The sequence below is a fragment of the Pygoscelis adeliae genome, unplaced genomic scaffold (genome assembly GCF_000699105.1).
Source record: "Pygoscelis adeliae isolate BGI_AS28 unplaced genomic scaffold, ASM69910v1 Scaffold387, whole genome shotgun sequence".
Taxonomy (NCBI): domain Eukaryota; kingdom Metazoa; phylum Chordata; class Aves; order Sphenisciformes; family Spheniscidae; genus Pygoscelis; species Pygoscelis adeliae.
The window spans coordinates 1,259,140-1,271,817 of NW_008825115.1; the positions used below are offsets into that span (position 1 = coordinate 1,259,140).

The 12,678-nt window shown below is 44.4% G+C and overlaps 1 protein-coding gene across 1 annotated transcript in view; it reads left to right on the forward strand.

The window, feature by feature from the left end:
• Positions 1-816: 816 nt before the first annotated feature.
• The window catches only part of STK40 (serine/threonine kinase 40), a 15,905-nt gene continuing 4,043 nt past the window's right edge, over positions 817-12,678 (forward strand). The window contains exons 1-7 of the mRNA XM_009328213.1: positions 817-930; positions 2,974-3,093; positions 4,084-4,169; positions 4,668-4,811; positions 5,409-5,636; positions 6,476-6,528; positions 9,544-9,659. Of these exons, the coding sequence (XP_009326488.1) occupies positions 2,982-3,093; positions 4,084-4,169; positions 4,668-4,811; positions 5,409-5,636; positions 6,476-6,528; positions 9,544-9,659 (739 nt within the window). The 5' untranslated portion in view covers positions 817-930; positions 2,974-2,981. The remainder of the gene's footprint in view (positions 931-2,973; positions 3,094-4,083; positions 4,170-4,667; positions 4,812-5,408; positions 5,637-6,475; positions 6,529-9,543; positions 9,660-12,678) is intronic.

Sequence of the window (12,678 nt, forward strand, 5' to 3'; positions counted from 1 at the left end):
TGGGTGGTGTTGGGAGCTTGACTCCTGCATCCCAAATGTTCCTTTTGCATTTTTAAGTTGATCTAACTGGATACTGGTAAAGTAAACCAGCTAGGATTAACAAATATGTAACACGTGCAATATCTGAGGGTTAAACTTTAAGCATTTGGTAGAAGTGCTACAGATTAAATTCTAGAGTGTCTGATTTAAATCCTAAATTTCCCCTTTTAAATGGGACTAGATGAACTATTAAGCAGTACTGAATTTGAGTTGAATTAGTTTGATTTTTTTTAAGAGGCTGAATATAAATTGTAAAGAGGAATTAACTTGCAGTGGGGATTTGATAAGAATAAAACTCAATGTATTATTCTTTGCCTCTTGCAGAAATTGTTCTGTTCAAGTCCAAACTTTAAGCATTAACTCTTACTGTGATTAAAAATGGCTTCCAGTGGCGAAGGTTCTGTTGTGGCACTATTGCTAACTTGGGTGTATTTAAAATACCATTAAAAACAGGCAAGCTAGTACCACGTAGTGGAGGTTAAAATGGAGAACGTGTTTGTTTCTGCTCTGAAGGTCTGTCTCGCATCACAAAATGCCTTTTGAGATCGTTGACGCTTGTGTGTGTCTTGCTGTGCAGGGCCATGCGTCTGTGACTCTTTGGAGACTGAACTTCAAGAGCCCTTTTATTCTCTCATGCGATATCAGGAGCTTCAGGCCTTTTCTAAGCCAAAATAAACACAGATGTTTCAAGCTGCAGAAGTTTTGATGCATACCACGTTATCGTAATCAAGAATAATCCAGAACCGCAGCATCAAGTGTATCTCATTTCGCATTACAGAGTCCTCGACCTTTCGACCATCCAGCCTTCTCCAAGGTGATGACTCCAGTCTCCTGAGACGTTGGAAAACCTAGTTTGGAAGAAGAGTAAAGATACAGTTGATGCTGAACTACGTGAGTCCTCAGATTATTTTGTTTACGATAACGCCGTTTGCACCAGTGATTCCTATCCAGCTGGGATTGCACAACGGTCATTATCTCAGAGTTTCTGTGCAGTGGGGTTTCTCCAGTGGAAATCTTACTCATACGTTTCCAGCAGGGATGATGATGTTGCAAGGAGTGGAGAATTTTATAAGGCACGATCAAATATTAGGTCAGGGATGCGGAATGAAGAGAACAAGGAGCATATGGGGCTCAGGACTTGGTTGTGTTCAACTAGCTGAGCCTGGTAACGCTTCTCTGTCGGAGATCTGAACGGCTGGTGGAAGTTGGTAGTGCAGGGATGCAAAGTCTGCTGCAAGACTTCTCACCTTATCTCTCCTGCTATCTCCGATCTTGGTGACAGGTACTGCTAGATGAATTAATGCGATGAGATCATGCTTGTGTCCACAGAAAGGGTGGGACTGCCAGAGGGTAAACTTCATTCAAAGTGTGGTGATTTATCAGTCTCTTACATGGTGAAACACTGGGACTTTTTTAAAACAAATAAGTACAACCCAAAAATATTTTCCCAGTCTGCTGTAGTAACCTCTTAGGGAAGACTACCGGGGCTTGGTTTTGACTTGCTCAGAGTAAGAAAATGGATCTGTGCTTAGTTCCTCCTCTCCCCTACCCCCCCTAAAAAAAAAAAATCTTTGAAATGTTAGAGCACGAGCATTTAATGTCTAGATATTTGTGAAAGTCTTTGAAACTATTTTCCAAGAGATAAAGGTGAAGAGGAGGTGTATCGGAAACAAAGCTTCAGTCTGATGGAGCTGATTTATGCTTGCAGTGAGCATGCAGCGTGTGAAGGCTAGCCTGGCAGCAATTACAAGGGTTCTTTTCCTGCTAAACTGAAATGAGACTTTCCTTTGGGGAAGAAGTGTTTTAGTCGCAGAGACTTGAATATATTTGGCTCTTTAGGTGGTGGTTCTGCAATACCGCCTCAAGTTCTCTTTAGATTTCTGAGCAGCAGAAAATGCGTGTTGGAAATAGATTTTCTGCCATACCTGAATAAATAGGAGATAGTCAAGCTTTTAGTTGTTTGTGCTGAATTGTAGTACTGCGTGGACCTTGAATAAATACTTGGGTGCAAAGCATGAGATTCACATTTAATAGATTAAATTGTTCTTTGCATGGAGTGGTAGTGCAAGAGAGCACGTGTACTGGCACCACAGTGTTTCCTTTCATTGGAGTATCCATTGAAGGCAGGTAATAGTGTGTTAATTCTAAACGAAGCATTGCTTCCTGCACGTGGAGACTGAAGTGGTAGTTTTATATATTGGTCTCAAATTTCAGGTGTTCAACTCAATCCAGCTGCATTGGATATAGATAGATGATGACATAATAAAACAGAGCCTAAAGATGTGCAAGGAGAGAGAGAGGGAACTTCTTTTAAGACTAAAAATACATTTTTGAAAAAAATCATTGTTAGTTTAACTGAATCTCACAATAACTAACATGTTTCAGTCTTCTATGCCCTTGCTGGGAAGGGTGAAAGATATTGTTCATTTTTATGGTCAGTTTTGTGCATTCTTGGCTGTTTGAGGAACAGACTTGAGTCTTCTGAGTTACTGGGTGAGCTGGCTGCAGTGCCTGGTGGGAAGTCCTCAGTGAAGGAACCCACAAAAGTCCATAGGCTGAATCAGAAGTAGACACCCATACAAAAGGATAACTCAGGCATTTTCTTTCAGAGTTCTTTGGAATATGTTAATTTGCAAACTTGTTTTTGCTGTAAAACAAGCTTTAATTATTTTGACTTGTTCCCACTATGTGTCTCAAACAACTGTTCTAGGAAATGTTGCTTTGAATAACGAGGCTGATTTATACCTTCAAAAATGCATTAAGCCTCCAACCCACAACTGGTCTATCAGTAATGAGCCATAGCTTCTTTGTAGAAACACAAGTAGGCAGAGACACGAGTGCATCAGTAGGTGAAAGCCTTCCAGTATGAAATAAGGGATAGTATAAGAAATTAACTCGATTGCTCATCAAATGTGATCTTCTTTCTCTTTCAAGAGCCAAGGATGAAGCGGCGAGCATCAGACAGAGGAGCTGGGGAAACATCCACTAAGGCAAAAGCTCTTTGTACAGGGATTTCTGGAAATAATGCCAAGAGAGCGGGCCCTTTTATACTTGGTAAGCAGGGAGGGTTTTCTTCTTTGGTTTTCAAGGTAGCTACTGATTGCAAAACTGGAAATAAAAGGCACTGTGAAATGAGGCAAAGCAGATGTGTAATTTAGCGTCTTACCTCAGAGTGCAATTCACCCGATGTGGCAGAACAGCAGCCCTTAGAGCTTCTGCAGCTAGTCAAGCTAAGGAGATTTGTAATGCTAGTATAGCAAGGCAGGCATGGCTTTTAAGATAAATATGAGCCCTTGCTTTCACCCTTTCTTTTTCTTTTTTTAACTGCATTCTTAAACTTTGTTAAAGAGCAAATTCATTCAGGGGGCTTTTTGGTTAGAGCTCTGAGGAGAGGTTCAACCCTCCTTGCCTGGAATATGCTGTCAAATCAGCATGTAGGCAGCTTAATAATGCACTGATGGTCATTATAAGTGGTATGTGCCAGGGCCAGACTAATCTGCTACCTTTTGAGAGTTGCTAGAGTAGTTGTTAGTTCAGAACTAGTTACATAAACTGTCAAAACCGTGATGGACTTCAGTGGAAACCAATGGATAATCGATTGGAAGCTCATTGATTTAAACTGAAGAGTGGAGACTGTATGTTAACTTGAAATTTGGACTAATCTGTATACCTGAGCAGTCCCTGCAGAGGTGGCAGTTGGGTTCAGAGGTGTGGTAATAGCAGTTGCCATGGGTGTTGCTAGGAAATGTAAAAGCCGTATGGTTCAGGCATGCAGAAATTTGAATTTCTGAAAACAGCTGTGCCTTGTGTGGGCCTTTGTTAAATGTTTCTCCAGTGAACAAATGAAACATTGTCCCAAAAGGTTTGAATTCGATACCACTTTTTTCCTTAGATTGTAATTTATGGAAATGCACTTAGTCTCCTGGAAAAAAGGAACTTAGTTTAAACTACTGTAAACTGCGTGACACTTGCATACTGATGTAACCTTGAATTAGTCATTGCTGCTTAAAGGAAAACAAGTCTGTTTTTGCTTTGTGCTGTTAGGTCCACGTTTAGGTAACTCCCCTGTGCCAAGTATTGTTCAGTGTTTGGCAAGAAAGGATGGGACAGATGACTTTTATCAGCTAAAGGTAAGCAAACTGCAGGGCTTCCAGGTCTTCAGGGCTGTAACTTCAGCTCTCGCGACAGAAGTGCTTGCAGTAGTGTGTGGTGTGGGCTGAACCGGTGCACTGTCGGAAATGGCTGCTGGAACTTCCCCTCGGTGGGGCAGTTCTGCCAGGCGTAGATCTGGTGTTGAGATTAGCCCTGAGACGAGGCCTCTGTGGCTGCTGTGCTGCTCTCCTGGAGCCCTCTGATCTGCTTTGCTGTGGCTGAAATGGGGGTGGATCCAGTGGGAAAAATCACCTGGGATATTTGCAAAAAACCACCTGAGCAGCTTTTCTGTGTTAATCAAGCTCATGCTATGCATTCTGCACAGGCATTAGTTCAAACAGGTTTGTGGCAAGTGTGCAAACATCAGAGCAATTACATCAGCTGTTAAACACATGTGAATACTTAAAATGTAAGAGAGATTTGGGGCCATTTGGATTCTTCTGGGAGCTGTAAAGGTCTCTTACCTTTTCCTGAAGATTCTCACCTTAGAAGAAAGGGGTGATAAAGGAATAGAAACCCAGGAGGAACGACAGGGCAAGATGCTGCTGCACACAGAGTATTCTCTCCTTTCCCTGCTCCACAACCAGGAAGGAGTGGTTCATCATCACGGGCTCTTTCAGGTACTGCTGGTCACCATCCAGGTTGGGGGAATGCCAGTAATTGCTCTTGGCTTGAGCTGCTTTTGTTTAACGTACAGTTCGTGCTGACCCCGTTCTTGTGTGTAAAGAATTACCAGCACACTGCTGAGATTAACCACTGCTGCTGCTACAAACCAGCAAGTTTGTGGGAGGGGCTTTTGAGAGTTAAGTGGGATGTAAGACCTCTAAGATCATCGAGTCCAACCATCAACCCAACACCACCATGCCCACTAAACCATGTCCCTAAGCGCCTCATCTACCCGTCTTTTAAATACCTCCAGGGATGGTGACTCAACCACTTCCCTGGGCAGCCTGTTCCAATGTTTAACCACTCTTTCAGGAAAGAAATTTTTCCTCATGTCCAAAAGTCAAACAGCATAGACTGTCTCTGGCTTCTTTAAGTAGACATCATGTATCTTCTTTTTGAAATCCCAACTCAGGGCAAAGATCAAGCACTGTGATTGCATTTGCTTATTTTGAGATCACCATGTAGTTAGTTATTCTCTAGTGCTCTGTATCTAAGTACATATGCCCGGATAGCTTCCCTGAAATATGGCTTATTTGTTTGCCTCCCTGTAGGACCGAGCTTGTGAAATTATAGAAGATCTAGAAGCCAATAGAATGGTCAGAAAAATGAAGAAGCGCATTTGTCTTGTGTTAGACTGTCTCTGTGCTCATGATTTCAGTGACAAAACAGCAGATCTGATCAATCTGCAGCATTATGTCATTAAAGAGAAGAGACTCAGTGAGCGGGAGACGGTAGTGATATTTTATGATGTGGTACGAGTGGTAGAAGCATTACATAAGGTAAGATCTTTGTTATCCCTTTCAGTGCTGGAAGACTTTTCCCACATTAGTATAATAGATGTTTTAAAACTTCCTTGTGCAGGCAGTGGCAAGGTTGCAGAGCATGGATGTTTCAGCTGTTTCCCTGTAACAGTGTTCTGCATAAGACCTCATGCCGCAAGCCATAAAAGAGCATTCCCTTCCCCTCCCCTCAAGTTTCTCAATGGTAAGGTAGCATTTGTTGACTGTGGAGAGGGGCCAGCTGGACTAAATGCAGATCAGGTTAACTACCTAACCTCAGAAAGGGGTGGTTGAAGAGGAGAGCAGAGGTGAATCAAATGCAGGAAACACTTCAAGCTATTTCCTTTTGGAGCAAAATAAATCACAATGTAAGAATTGATTTCTGAGATCAGAACCTCAAGCTAAAAGTTTTGAGATCAATGAGCTAGAAATTACTGTAACAAAAACAGATTCTGCCGATGTTTGACTCCTTACCCTGTGAACAAGGGACACCCATCCTTCCTCGGCAGAGCAACGAAGCATATATCTTTTGAGGAAATGTTCATCATATTGCTCTTACTGAGCCTGGACACTTCAGTTTCAGGCCTCTTAGTTTCAGTCAAGTCTGTCTATGTGTTCAAAGTAGCAAATTTGCTTGTTCTGTCCTTCTGACCAGAATCGAAAATGAAGTGCACGAAGTACCCAGGATGCAACCTGACCTGAAACTTTGATCTAGGTTATTTCTGAGAATGAAGATGACATGATTTCAAAAGATACTTAGTGCTTTTGTCCAAGTATCGAATTTATACTTCTATAACAAATACGCTTTTGCTCATGTTATGCTATTATATATTTTACAGAAAAATATTGTGCACAGAGACTTGAAACTAGGAAATATGGTGCTAAACAAAAGGTAAGTCTGCTGGAGAGCTGCTGTTCTGGCAGTTGTCTTGTGTTTCTTCCCTGAAGCAGATTTCTATTAGAAACACAATTGAAGGCAGCACTTGTTGAGAGTGCTCTCTTGTGAGAAGGGTGAGAGAAATGGAAGCAGGCTGCGCAAAAACACAAATCCAGTTCAAAGTTACATGAGTTAATCTCCAAAAATTAATTGAGCCCAACCTAGATAGTTCACTATTCCACCAAGCTTAGTGACCCCATATCAGCACTTCTTTTTGGATTCTAACTTCTGAAAACTAAATTTTATAGTAATTCAGAAACCTGCAAGAGAAATGCTTATTTTGTATATTAAAAAAAGATTAAAACGTGGTAAGTGGTTCTGTTCACATAATTCACTTTCTGCCATGCTAAAGGAATTCCCAACACTGCAGTCTGTACTATAATCACAGCAGTGTTAAATCGTTGACTGTTGCACTGCTGTGTTTTTGCTAGCAGTAAAATATTTACTTATCTAAACAAAAGTTCTTCTGTCTAGTCTGTGTATTTGTGTTTGAAATAGCTTCCTTGTTCCCATTAGCTGGTTTGATGCAAGCCTCGGTTTATAATGCACTGACGTCCAACAGGTCTTGGATGCTGTGCAGGCCCAGGAGGGACCAGCCCTCCTGGAGCGGAGCGCACAGCATCAGTGGGGCATGAGTTCAGCACGAGTGAGAGGTGGCAGCGTGCGCTTGGCTTGGTGGCTCCTTGGAGTTTTCTTAGTTGTCTTGGCTTATGTAGTTATTTAGTTGGCAAACTAGTTCCAGTTCAGATACTCTGCCGTGTCCTTCAATATTACATTACTGGCTAAGTATTTTGCACTAACTTTAAGAATGAGTGGAATTCATTGTCTTCTCACACTGTCTGTTTTTCTGTGGAATGAATAAAAAACCGGAAGGCTTTAGGTCTGCAGACTTCCAGAGTCTGTACAAAGCATGCAGGATCACTGTGGTCACAGCTTGCTTTTTTCTCCTCCCTAATACTGTTTGAAAGCAAACAGATTTTGCCTGCTGAGGTTGAACTTCTTGGTTCCCCCCCACACACAGAGCAGCTAGTGGTTTTCAGGGCCACCTGTAAGTTGTTTTAAGTCGCTTCTGTAGAGCTGCTTTGAGATAAATCTCTTTTCTTCTGCTTGCTGCTTTGATTCTCCTCCTTGCTAGGAAGAGGCAGACAAAGGTTGCTGCTTTAAAGGATCCACCCAGAGCTTCCCTCCTTTTCTGGACAAAGCGTGCAGTGGAGCATCCCACTGATAAAGCTGCACAAGGGGCCCCCACTAGCAGGGAAGGGGAGGTATTTGAAGTTTTGTGAACGCACTTGCCAAAGTCATTCTTTGTATTACATGCTACATTTTTGCTTTTTACTAGCAAGACCATCAGCCTTGGTGAGGAAAAACTGTAGCCTCTACAGCAGTGAGTCATGTGAAAGGGTGGGTGAGGCGTAAGAATAGATCACCATGGAGAGGACCAGTCATTTGGGCTGATCAGAAATGTTTGTTGTGCTCCAGCTGTGCTCACAAAAGAGCCAGGTCTTTTCTGTTGGTGGGGGAGTGAAGGTAGCTACACATCACTGCAAAGTCTTAACCAGGCATGTTATGCCCTGGGCTAATGACAATCCCTCAGACGTTGTCCCCTGCGAGATGCAGATGTTAAGGCCTCGCAAGGTTTCCAATTAGCCAGTGCAGTAGTTGGATGATTACAGATTAGATGAAGTTTCAGTGACTAAATAAAACCAAGCAACGCTGAACACTTTAGTGTCCTTTAGAACACTTAGTCTTTTAAATCTTTAACAAATCCTGCAGATGGTTATTCAGCCAGGGAAGTCTCTTGACAGTTGAAGCTAACACTTCTTAAACACAAGTCTGTGTCTTAATAATCAACTTTCTGTTGCCAACCCACACTTGGTTTTATTTCACTCGTCTGTTAGATTTGCTGGAAATATTTTTTGGTTATTTTGACTGACTTAATTCATGCTCTCAGGCTCTAGTTGTGTAATACTTTTCAAGAATATAGAATTTTCTAGACTGTTTTTCTGTTCAGTTCTTTAAGTTGTATGTTAAAATCCAAATTATCTGAGTGACATGGAAGATTAAATGTGGTAGTAATTTTGTAATGAGCTCACTTTCCCTGGAAAAATTCATTAATTGGAGCTGGCGATACCATAGGGAAGTAGGGGTATCTTAATACAGAAATTGTGTGTACCTGCAGTTCTCACCTTTTCTGAAGTACGTCATTGTAGGAGGTTTTTTGGACGTTGACTAGACTTTCTTTGTTCTGCATACTTTCATGTGAAGAATAGTCCTGCAGATCAGGTAAAACTGCCACCAGACTCTTGCTGTGGGACTGTTGGGTAACGCAAAAGTGCTTAAACTGAATCTGATCAAAGGTCCTGTAGCTCATCTGCTGGTGACACGTAAGCAAACAGTGCACAGCGGGCAGGCATAGGGCTGTCCTTCTGTAGGGTATTTTCCCTCAGCTTCCAGAAAATGTTGTGTGGAGAAGATGCCTTTAGAAATGGTAGTTGGGAAGCGTCGGGGAGAATCAGCTGTTAAAATAAACATCTTTCTTAACACTCCCTACAATGGTCAGCAAGCACGACAGTGCAGATCCTGGTGCTGTACTGCTGGCTAGGGTGCTGTCAGTCGACTCCTGGGAGGCTGGTCAAAAGGCAGCTGTGTGGCTGCAAGGTGGGCAAGTTACGTGAGCACCCTGTGCTTACAGCCACGCTTACACAAGCCGCTCAGGTTGGATGTAGACTTCATAGCTGTAAAAGAGGTTCTCTTACTCCCCTGTAAGAGTCTTACAAGCCATACTGATAGGTGTGGAACCCCTCCCCATCAGGATGGAGTTGATCTTACAGCTCTGCTTGTCTTTTCCCAGTACTTCAAGCTTCCCAAAAAGCCCCATAGACACACCTCTGTTTTGGTGTTAACTTCCTCTGTTTGTGCTGTTTGACTCATGCAGGTCTTTGTTCACTGATGCCTTCTGATTCTCCCCAGGACTCATCGAATAACCATAACAAACTTCTGTCTCGGAAAGCACCTCGTGAGTGAAGATGACCTGCTGAAAGACCAGCGAGGAAGCCCTGCCTACATCAGCCCAGATGTGCTTAGTGGTAGGCAATCCCCTTCAAGCCCTCAGCGGGAGTTCACAGCCCCCACACTTAACGCTTGTTTCATTTATTTGTGGCTCTTGACAATAAATTAAAACCACCTAACTCTGTTCCCATATGTAACCTGCCTTCTGTGAGAGCCTCTTAATTAGGGGCCAGTTATGAGACTTGGTCTGTTTTTCCAACTGGGAAAGTATGGAGAGAAGGAGCGAGTGTAACTTCTTTCTTAAGCCTGGTCTGAACTTCAAAGCTAATTAAAAGCTCCCTGCCTGTTCCTAAAGTCCGACTGCAGACAAGATGTTCTGTTTACCATGTCTGAATCTTGTTCCTGAGGCTTCATTTAAGCTGCAGGTAAATCCCTAGGCCTAAGAGGCAATCGGTCCAAATCCCACCATAATGTCAGTTTACTCCGGGCCGTACGCTAAGAGGAGCAGTTGCTGCAGCTGCTGCTTGCTTCCAGAAGGGAACTGTTGACCCTCTGGGCAGCTTCTGGGCTGACTGAGAGGAGTCATTCCTTAAAAATAAAGGAATGATCACACCAGGCTAGACCAGCAGTCTGTTTGGGCTGTGTCTTGTCTCCAGCAGTCTGGCCTATGCCTTGTCTCCAGCAGAGGCCTTAAGCAGAAGTCTGGCAAAGAACAGCTTTCCCTAACGTCCTCCCACCTTTTAACTGTTTCCAGTGCATGGGACTTTCAGAAACAGATGTGGTTTCTGTCTATTTAGTTGCTTCAGGAGGTTTCTCTTCCATGAGCTCTAAAGTCTGCTACTGTACTAGCTTTTGTGCTGGCAATAGCCGAGCAGGCAGTGGTTGTCCTGTTTGTCAGTGTAGTTACCGAGGCATTGTTTTGGGTTTTTTTTCTTTTCATCCATATGAGCTGGACTAGTGTTGAAGGGTGAATTTACCGCTGGGACTGTGCATCTGAAGCATCTCTCTATGTAGATCCAGTTATCGTGCATTAGCTCATGTTGCGGTGTACTCCTTGTGAGCACAGATAAAATTCCCTTTGGGTGGAGCTGAACTGCAGGATGCAGTCCAAGATCACCCGTAACGTATCCCACCTGCTAAGGGTTATCCGTCCGCAGGGCCGAGCTAGGGTTAGGATGATGGGAAACTGCCTAAAACTGTGGGCAGTAGGTCATCAGCACCAACTGTTTTCTGGACAAGTCAACAGTGTGTTGGGCAGCACCACTTGCTGGTGTGCATACAGCCAGCATGAAAGCCAGAATCCTTGCCAGTATCGCATTTGTTTATGTGAGGATAACATCTAGAGTGCTGAAAACACCTCTGAAGATTTGAGTTATTTGTTTATGGTATCCTGAGCTATTGTATTTCAGAAATGCCCTCAGAGGGAGCTGGTCTTGAAATTTCCAGACCCAGTGGACTCCCCTCAGTAAGTTTGTTGTCAGGTTTACAGGCAGCAGCAGTAAATGTAGCTGAGCGCTTCCGACGTGATCTGCTGGGCAGGTTTGAGGCTGCTTCCCTCCTGGGCAGGACTGAGCCAGGAAGGGAGCAGAGGCAGGCGGGGAGGTGGAACGTGTGTTTTTTTTGCAGGCCTTTCCTGTTCTGCAGGATATCCTGAGGCCCTTGTAACCAGATGGATGATATGAGCCAACTGCTCTGCAGGAGCTTGGAGCAGTTGCAGCTCAAGTGGCTGGTGTCTGGTAAAGGCTGCATGGAGCTGCTCCTTCCTGCTTGTCCGGGGTACCGTTCTGTCCTGGACTTCAGCCCTGTTACCCTCCCTGCCAGCACAGCTCAGCTGCGAGCGCCCGCATTTCCTCTAATGGCGCTCTTGTTGGTGGACTGACTGGCCTGTCTGTAGTCCACATACCACGAGGCGCTGAACAGGCTGTCTTTGCTGACTTCTCTGACAGCTGAGGCTGTTCAAGACCCTGCAAGGAGCAGCCTTAGTTACAGGTCTGCATCTTGCGTAGCTCCACCTGGACTGACTGGGTGCAGTCGCGCTGCACTCCGGCTCTGATGTCTCTGCGAATAGCCCTTCCCCGTGGGGTGTCTGTGCAGCCTGATCCTGTGCTCTTGAAAATGCTGTTCCAAAATGGCTCAGTCTGCGGTTCCCCTCCAGGCATCAAGGGAAAAGTTACTCGAGGACATTCCAGGCTTCACCACCACCTTCAGACTCTGAGCATCCCTCTGTCTGTATTGCTGATGCTCCTGTGCAAAAGGAAGCTAAAACGCCTGAAGAATTAATCATTGTTTTAGGTCTCCAGAAGAAGCTGTCTTCTGCTAAGAGATGGCTTGCGTTTTATGGCTGCTGAAATGTCATCGCAGGAAAAGCTGGAGGAGGAGGGAGAGGTGCCTTTTTTGAGCATATAAAGCAAAGAATAATTAGTACAAATAACAAATGCTGCAGCAGTGACTCACTGCGTGAGTCAGAGGAAGTCATTCCCTCAGTCCTATGCTGTGGTACAGCACTGGAGTTTAATTTTTTGACCCTCATGCATGGTGCTGTTTGCTGATTTATTGTGCGATTGAAGGGGCTTTAAAGCAGCATTTCATCGAGCGGCTCCAGGGCATGCTGGGGCTGCAGCAGCTTTTGGGAATGCCTCTGTGTGGGGAAGGCACCTTCCTGTGGCCTCCACGGCTTCCCAGCAGGCTCCAGTGGCTGTGTGCTGGATCTGTCCTGGAGGCAGAGTCCCGTCTTGATGGGCTCAATCTGAGCTGGGTGTGGAGAATCTTAGTCTGCACTTCCACACAAATCTCCAGTGCAGCCGGGGCGGTGAGGTTGGTGTTAATCTTGGGCCATTCTTCACCTGAGAAGCACTTACTCTTCTCAGGGTTTCTTTCCTGCCTCCCTGTGCCTTGAGCTCACTGGCCCTTAAGTTCTCTTCTTCTTTGACCTGGACTCGCAGCAAGGTGCATCTGTGGAGCCTGCAAGGCTCAGAGGCTTCTGGTGGCGACAGTCTGCAGGGATGGCGAAGGGGGGGAAGCGTGAACTCCAGCACAGTATGCAGTGGTTCTGATTACTTGATGCTCTCAGATCACATCAAGGCCATTCAGCAGGGA